Source organism: Cynara cardunculus (assembly GCF_001531365.2).
Source record: "Cynara cardunculus var. scolymus isolate 2C chromosome LG 2, CcrdV1, whole genome shotgun sequence".
Lineage (NCBI taxonomy): Eukaryota > Viridiplantae > Streptophyta > Magnoliopsida > Asterales > Asteraceae > Cynara > Cynara cardunculus.
This window is the reverse complement of record NC_037529.1, coordinates 58,259,523-58,268,333: the sequence shown is the minus strand read 5'-3', so window position 1 is coordinate 58,268,333 and position 8,811 is coordinate 58,259,523. Positions and strand designations below refer to the sequence as shown.

Sequence of the window (8,811 nt, the reverse complement as noted above, 5' to 3'; positions counted from 1 at the left end):
AAAAAATTTCATAAGATTAAACAATGAAATCGATAGATGAAGGTGGTTTGCACGGTTTACACAAATGAGGGCGGTTTTCATATGATCACTCCTATATATATATATATATATATATATAGATGCATTACGTAAAAAAAAGATATAAATTGCGGTAACGTATATATATATATATATAGAGATGCATAACGTAAAAAAAACGATATAAACGGTACATAGATATATATATATATATATATATATAGAGAGAGAGAGAGAGAGAGAGAGAGATGCATAACGTAAAAAAAGCGATATAAACGGTACATAGATATATATATATAGATAGATACATATATATATATATATATAGAGAGAGAGAGAGAGATAGATAGATACATATACATATATATAGATAAATACATATACATATAAAGATAGATAGAGTATTTACGGTGTTTCCATAGTAGCGGCGGACGGTGGTGGATGGCGGTGGTGGATGGCGGCGGTAGACGGTGGTTGGTGGTGGATGGCGGCGGTAGACGGTGGTTGGTGGCAGATGAGGGTGGTGGACCGCGGCTCTTGACGGTGGTCGTTGGCGGCGGAGGGTGGTTGTTGGCGCCGGAAGGTGGTGAAGGGCGGCCGATGATGGTGGTCGGTGGCGGCGGATGGTGCCCGACGACGGCGGATGGTGGCCAACGGCGGCGGATCACGATGGTCGGCGGCGGCGGAAGGTCGCCGATGTCGTTATACGGTAGTCTATAACGGTATGTCGAAGAATGGCATCGATATTGGTCGGAATGGTCGGTGAGATGGTCAAAGCTCGGTTTTTCGCTCGGTTTTTCCAGAGAAAACGGGCGTTGGTGGGGATGAATGGTCTCCCACGTCCAATTTATATAAAACGTTAAATAATAAAACAAAATCATCGTCAAATCGGCATCAAATTGACGTCATAGAGTGTCATATCATAAAAAACCGCGAAATCAGATTTAATGTCTGATTTTTTCTCCAAATATCAACTAATTTTTTTTTTTTCGTAACCACAATTATCATCCGGTTTTTTTATAACGAAAAACCGTGAAATTTAAAATTAAATACGTAAAAAGACACACTTTATGTATTTTTCCATTTTTATTAAAAACAYCYCTTARTTGTTAMATAAAAAACACAAMATGACAAAATAGAGGTCAAATTTCGTCAATCAGATATTATATCTGATTTACGAAACCCAAAACAGATAAAAATAWTTTTTGCTTCTCCATAATTATAAAGGTTTATTTTTAAACTTTTACCCATGAAATTTGGTTCTAAAAAAGTTAAAAAATACAACTTCAATGGCGTATCAGTTTTATTAAAAATACCAAAAAAACAAAAAACAAAAAAAATACCAGGATCGCCCCTGAGGGCGATTGGACAGTCTGGATCGCCCGGGGGCGAGGTCAAAGCACGGTCAACGAGAAATGAACAGTAATCTCGACTTTTGAGGGTAATTTTTTTTTAAGACTTAAGGGGGGATCGCCCCCCATATAGTACGGGGGCGATCCCGGTGGTCATTCCGGCAAAAATTCTAAAATGTGGTTATTTTGTGGCAAAGGGTTGTGTAAACCGATTAGTTTTATAAATTTCCCAAAAAAAAAGTAAAAAAAATTCCTAGTATTTTATCTATTTAATACGTGGAGCACCGGATACATCCTTGTTTGGGTATCCGAAAAATAGAAGGCAATTTCATAACTTTTATAAATATAAAGCAAATGGATTTCATATATGAACTCATGTAATGCACATATGAACATATATAGACATGTTAACTATTTAACTGACTCATATATAAATCCACGAATTCATATGTGAATCAGTTAATTAGTTCATATATAAATCACACAGGTTCAGTTTATATGTGAATTACATACAAACATATAATTCATATGTAAATCACATAGATTCATATATAATCCATTTACCGACTATTTGTAAAAATTATGAAAGTACTCTCTATAGTTTTCGGATAGTCGCAATTTTTAACAAGTAAAAGTCATAATTATTAAACAGTCAAATCCAATTTCGATCGTATGAAAAGATATGATCACTCATGTACTTCTCAAATATTTATCACTTCTGAAAATAATATTTGACTATATATATATATATATATGTATATGTATATATATATATATACATTAATTTATAAATAAAATTACACTTTATAAATTAAAAAAATAAAAAGTGAGGTTTTCGTAAAAATATTTATTATGGTATTTTATTGAAATTTTTACTTTGATGCGACAATGACAATAAAATGGCAAGAAAAATATATGATTAGTGAGTACCACTATAAATGGTATGATAGATATTTAAAGCTTGGATTATATCATTTATTTTATAACTTGACTTTGCACATCTTGAATCATAAATCATTAAATGTTTTTTTAAAATAAATAGATGCACTTTTAATGCATTTAAAATCAGAAATATTTATATGAATTTAATGAATATTGAGAAAGTAGGTTTTGAATTTATAATATCAGTAGACGAGCATACATAAACCAATACAATATATCTTCCTTGATAATTCAAAAATTAAAAAACACTTGGGAAAATGCTACCATACAAACCACCAGGCCTGCTTGACAATTAAGCTCCATCTATCAAGATTTATGTGTCCAATAAATTTATATAAAATTATTGTTTCATCTTTGTCTTATGTCTATGAAATTCAAATCAAACACCTTAATATAACTTAATCAATTAAGCTAACCATCTATTAAACTCATTAAGTTGAAAACAAACACTCTTGAAGAGAATAACGACTTATAATACGTAAAACTTCAAAAATGGCCAATTTGTAATAAATTTTAAGAAGAGAGTTAAATGTAATTCCTTCATAGTGCAAGTGGAGGGGCTAATGTGTTAGTGTTGGAAGTGTGAGGACTAAAGTGGTTGAGTGGCCAGAAATCATAAATTCACTCCATCTCACGAAATCAGAACCCCAACTATTTATTTGAGCTCTCGATGGCATTCGTAGCGAGTTCTAATTACAAGAGGAAATCAAGAAAAGTAGAGTTTATATGTTAAACTTTCGTTTTTAATTGTTAAAAATGAGGGGTTGGTCGTATACGAATTGGATAATCACTTGGATCTTAATATAATAATTCATCCCTTATCTGCCTTGGGTGTCACATATTGATTATTAGGGTAATCCAAATGGTAACTCTTTTTAATTAAAGATTGTAAAATCGAGTCTTTATATACACACCCTGATTCCACATTTTACCTATTTATATGAGAGATCGACGGTTACAGACTGTTAAGCAATTAATTTGTAATTGCATGACAGTCACAACCACTTACGGATAAAATTGAACAACAGTCACAGGTGACTCAGAAGCTCCGAGTTAAAAGTACCAAGCTCAGACTACTCATAGAAGGACTAAATTCAAAAGGCTCAAAAGCTCTGAATAGAAGCCTTTTGATTTATACTAGACAAAATTACTAAGTTTCATAACTAATTCAAGGGACCACCACTAGAGGCGCAACCCCCTTGACCTCCGCATGGCGATAAAAGGTGATAGAGTTAACATTTGTAAGTCCACACTTCACACCTCACTCACTATATATTTGTCTTGACATTAAAATCACCAACATTGATGTGAGTTTAGTAGCATATGATGTCAAGAATCGGTTCGTCGTCATTTTTATGCTCGATGTAAGGCTCTATAACCATTGATTGGGTGAGGAAGCAACATGATAACAGAAGATGGTTGTTTTTTATGCATAACCTAGTGCTAGATCGATGTAGAATAAGATATTTGTTAGATGTGTTTTACAGGTGTATTAATGCAAAAAAGAAGGGATTAATTTGGTGTACCAACGCAACAATTCGTTATTGGAACTCAGAATCAGGTTTGTGCATGTTGCACGACCGTTTAGGATGTGCCTTAGGTTTGGCATAGCCGTGTGGAGTTATAAAGGGATATGGCAAGACCATTGTGAAGCATCTGGCAGGACCATGTAGGTTGACACGGTATTGGTGTTTAAATATGGTTAGACCATGCAACAACTAGTGAGCCAGATGTGGGTTCTTGGTACGATTAAGCATGGCGGTGTCATATGTAACAGTTAGCCACTGACTTCAGTGCATATGTTGTAAAGATTAGTTCAAGATCAGATATTAGACCTACAGTACCAAGTAACTTTTATATGCTCTAAATGGGATGTATGTCTACGTATTAAACAATATTTATAGCAAAGATCAGTATCTGTATAATACGTGTTCAGTATTTCATGGAGTTTGTGTATATTACTTTTTTTAGCTTATCTCAAACTATCTTAGCATGCTAAATGAGGATTAGGGTGTTCCATTTTTATGAATCAGAAACGTTTTTTATTTGGTATAAAGTACGGATTTACCACCCACCAGAACACCAATTACACTCAAAAACGCATGGGCTAACACCTGAATCAATAATGAGGACTAGATCGGCATGTACGAGGATCAATAAGATTTCAAAACTGGGCATTTTATCATTAAATTGTTGATAATTGAAAGCATGTTTCCATAACATGATATTATATGCATAACAAATGTTTTAAGGAGCATGTTTACATGAAGTTATGAACCCATTGAGTTTATCAGCTGACAAATTGTGTTGTGTACATCCCCTAGTCACTCGTTACAAGGTGCTTCTCAATGTTTTTCACTTCCAATGTATGTGGTTCAACAAGAGCAAAGACCTTTACTTCTCTTTTTTACTTGTTGACCTTTTGACAAATTTCTATATATAGAGCCAGGTTTGGGAGAAAGCCCCATAAAATGAAAAATCGAGGAACACCATAACAACCCTATGTGCATGCAAGTAATTTGTTTGGTATGCACATATGCATAAATGTGCACGTTCAGAGAAACCAGGAAACATCTTAAATTGCTTGTATGCGTATATACATACCGTAAAGATGAATGGTTATTAGGGTGTTCCTCAATCTTTCATTCTTTTACGGTTTTCACCTGAACCTGACCCGAACCCTATATATATTTGCTGTTGAAAGTGATCCGCTATATATATATATATATATATGCTCTTGGAAGTGATCCAAGTACAAGATACGGCCGCTATGTCTGCAAGTATGGATGATTAGAGAATGATATGAAAAAATGGTGTGCTTCCTTGTTGTTCCATGATACTTTATTGAGATTTTGAGTGAAATATAGCATTGTGTTTATCTTTTATGACCATAATGGAAGTAAGGTTATAAAGCACACAAATCTACTGTTCTGATGTGGATCTAATTGAATTCAACTATGTTTATCTTGATTCCAATATCTGATGGTTGTTTCAGTTTTCCCTAGATTAACTAGCTCCAAATGCTTAGACCTTCAACCAATGTTTGGTTTCAGTAGTAAGAACTTCCGTTATGAGTATCCCACTTCATATGAAATTCATTTCAAATTCATGTTGATTATGAAGATGAATAAGTATAAGGTACAAACCATTATGATGATATATATATATATATATATATATATATAGCCATAACATATCATCATAGCCTCTCTACCAATACATTGATATATATAACTCACAGCCGCTCTCTATTACCACCATGCAAGTAAAACCAACAAGACAAGAGAAAGGCATAAAAGCAGTCCGAAGGATCTTCAACCCAACCATTCTTCCTAAGGAATCTGCTACCATGTCTCCCTTCATTAAGCTAGCTAGGCACATGTAATCCTTGCTTATTATTGAAATTGGAAAATATACACTGTACAACATATAAGGCATTTGTGGACAAAATTGCTCTCTTCCTGCCTCCCATGGATCTTAAAAGGAAATACCCATCATGTCAACTAACAGATTGTCCATCATCAAGGCCTCATCCTCTCCGCAAAACTGCCTCGTCCACCTCATCTTCTCTGCATTTTCACCCATCATATATAATTTATATATTCATTACGTAATGCTCACTCCTATTGATTACTAGATAACATAACTTACTCTAAAAGATTAGCTTTCTCTTCAATTCGCATAAGTTTTCCCATAAATTTTGAACTTAACAATGTCCCAAATGCACCCAAGATAACTTACTCTTCTTATTGGCTTTAAGTTTATTGATGGGTTCTGTTACTTCTTCAAGTGTGAATTTAACCAAGATAACTTACTCTTCTTATTGGCTTTAAGTTTATTATTGGGTTCTGTTACTTCTTCAAGTTTGAATTTAAAAGGGTCCTTTCTTCTAAAATAAATGTAAAACAGCAGAGAAGGTGATTGAGCTAAATAGGTAGGATGGAATTGTGAGCATACCATAGAAAGACGAATCCACATGGTTGATGGATGGGATCTTCGTGAGGGGGCATGAGGAGATGGGAAGCACAGGAAGAACATGGCAATTGCAGATCTCAATCATGTAACCATCGGGATCATGGAAGAAGAGCTGGTTCACCTCCACGCCACCTTCTTTCACCACCGCGGTCACATACTTGATGCCCAACTCCTCTATTTTCTTGATTATCAGATCCATATCTGAGCATTGAAATGAAATGTGGTTGTCTTTTGGATTGATCACTGCTTTCTTTCTTGGAGTTGTCTCCATCTCTAGCAAATGTATCCCAATCCCATGGTTGAACAACCTGTTTCAAATCATCAACGTAAATTTTAATTCCCTTCCTCTAAATATGACTGCAACGAAAAACAAGATTTTAATTTTTTTCCTATTCATAAAAATCTGCATTGAGGAAATCATTTTGTGAAAGTATCAAAGTAATTTATTACAATGAAAATCAACGAATGTGTGCCCAACGATAAGATGTATTCAGATTCAGACAAACACACCGACACTATGGGTTAAATGACACCGACTTAACAGTTTAATGACCTTCCGTACTATTTGCCTGCCACAACAAAACTATCTGGGAGATGATAACAATTGAATAAAATTTTAAATTCATATAGTATTGATGGACCATCATAGTTCTTCAATGGTAAAAGTTGTTATGGTAACAGAAAAAAAATGAAATCTGATGAGTATTAAGATCAGGTCTGTCAAATTCCTTATGCATAATGACAAACTATGATATTTCAACTCTTTCATACAAAATTTTCATTTCCTATGAATTCTGTATTGCATAAGTAAAGATCATATTTCCCATTTTACATTTCCATGCTCTGGTTTGTGATGAAATGATGCATATAAAAACCACTAATCACTTGTTTTGCTTAAGTACAAGTTCTTTTACCATTTTAGAGGATGTGATTTGTATACAGAATCTCTTACATCATCAGATTTTGTTATGAGTTCTATTACCAACACGTATGCAGACTCGTTTACATTATCAGGCTTTTGATTTCTTGTTTTAACGAATACAGCATTATGAACAGAAGGCCAGATCCAAAAATACACAAGATTGTTTACAATCAAACTCCAGTATTCAAGTTAGCTCATTCTTTGAAAGTTGCAACTGAATGGAGTTACTTCTAGGATATATATATATATATATATACACATATATATATATATATACATATACAGAGAGAGAGATCTAGACAAGACAATGAACATCCAAATATATATATATATATATAGAGAGAGAGAGAGAGAGAAAGAGAGAGAGAGATCTAGACAAGACAATGAACATCCAATCGATAATGCCTTCGTTCTAATTTACATGAGCATTGGAATTACGCAATATTAGCTCAGTCAAGTGAAAAAATTTAACACCAAAACATTCTTTTCAAGAGTTCTTCCTTCTTAGGTTTGTCTAATCGTTTTAACAACAGCAAATTTTGAACTGAATCCAACTTTTTAATCCAAAAACAGCCGGATCCTGACAAAATTTGAAGGTAAAAAACTGTAAGAAAGGGAATAGAAATCGATACGTACCAAGCACCTTGGAAGTCAAAAGAAGAAGGACGTCTGATGAGCACAAATCCCAATACCTCCTGGTAGAACTTAACAGATCGGCTTACAGATTTACAGATAAAGGAGACATGATTCAAAGATAAGAGAGGGAACTGATCCTGCTTCGACAAAGGTGCAGACCATATCTCCTCCTCCTCAATCTCTTCCATGATCTCTCCTCCTCCATTTACATGAAACTCCTTCATCATTGATCTTCTTTCAATCAAAACAAATATTAAAACTTAAAGTTTGGGTGTTGAGTATGTGTGGATGCATCAAATAAGCTCGGTCGCTTATAAGTAGAGAATGTTCTAGAGAGAGGGGGGGAGACAATGTACACCAACATCCTACGTGTTCAGCATACAAGCGTAGTTGATAAGAGTGTGATACTCTTCACTCGTTCATTGTTTTTATTCATATTATTTTGATTATTTAAAAAGAATAATTATTATGAATTTCTAAAATTATATGTTATTTTTATTGTAACCATTTAAAGGATGTTTGATTCACAAAATGAAATTTGATGGCCTATTAAAGAAAATTGACTTTGAAGGAATTAGAATTAATGTTGACCGTGTTTGATCAGTAGGAATTGAAATAAAATCTTTCAAAAGAATTAGAATTGATATTAACCGTTGAGTTTGTTTTTAAAAACCATCATTAAGAGTCAAGAGTAGATTAACTGGTTAGTGATGGCCAAATCGGTCCAGCCCAGCCCGGGACTAGTTATGGGACCGAAAATCGGGACCGGTTGGGGTTTTTGGTAGTTTCGTGGGACCGGGACCGGCCCGGTCCGGCCCGAAAATTCAAATAATTTTATAAATAAATGTATTTTTAAATAATTTTATAATGTAATTTTACAAGATAATGTAATTTTAATTATATTAAAATGCATTTTTAAAGTGTATTTGAGTGACCCAATTGTAAATTTTATAATGTATTAAAAAT

General features: G+C 33.9%; 1 protein-coding gene across 1 annotated transcript; it reads right to left on the bottom strand.

Annotated features, from left to right (window-relative positions):
* Nucleotides 1-5,684: 5,684 nt before the first annotated feature.
* On the bottom strand, nt 5,685-8,209 carry LOC112507766 (metallothiol transferase FosB-like). Its single transcript, XM_025112466.1, has 3 exons — nt 7,846-8,209; nt 6,270-6,595; nt 5,685-5,881 (listed from the first exon to the last, which is right to left on the bottom strand). The coding sequence occupies exons 1-3, from the start codon at nt 8,070-8,072 to the stop codon at nt 5,790-5,792; spliced, it is 645 nt and encodes a 214-aa protein (XP_024968234.1). The 5' UTR covers nt 8,073-8,209; the 3' UTR covers nt 5,685-5,789.
* Between the last annotated feature and the right edge of the window lie 602 nt (nt 8,210-8,811).

Excerpts from the sequence above, each read along its gene's own strand:
- LOC112507766 (XM_025112466.1), bottom strand. The coding sequence starts at position 8,072 with ATGATGAAGGAGTTTCATGTAAATGGAGGAGGAGAGATCATGGAAGAG. Across the intron at positions 6,596-7,845 it reads TTTGACTTCCAAGGTGCTTG|GTTGTTCAACCATGGGATTG; the intron begins GTACGTATCGAT and ends GATTTGAAACAG. Across the intron at positions 5,882-6,269 it reads TGTGGATTCGTCTTTCTATG|AGAAGATGAGGTGGACGAGG; the intron begins GTATGCTCACAA and ends GTGAAAATGCAG.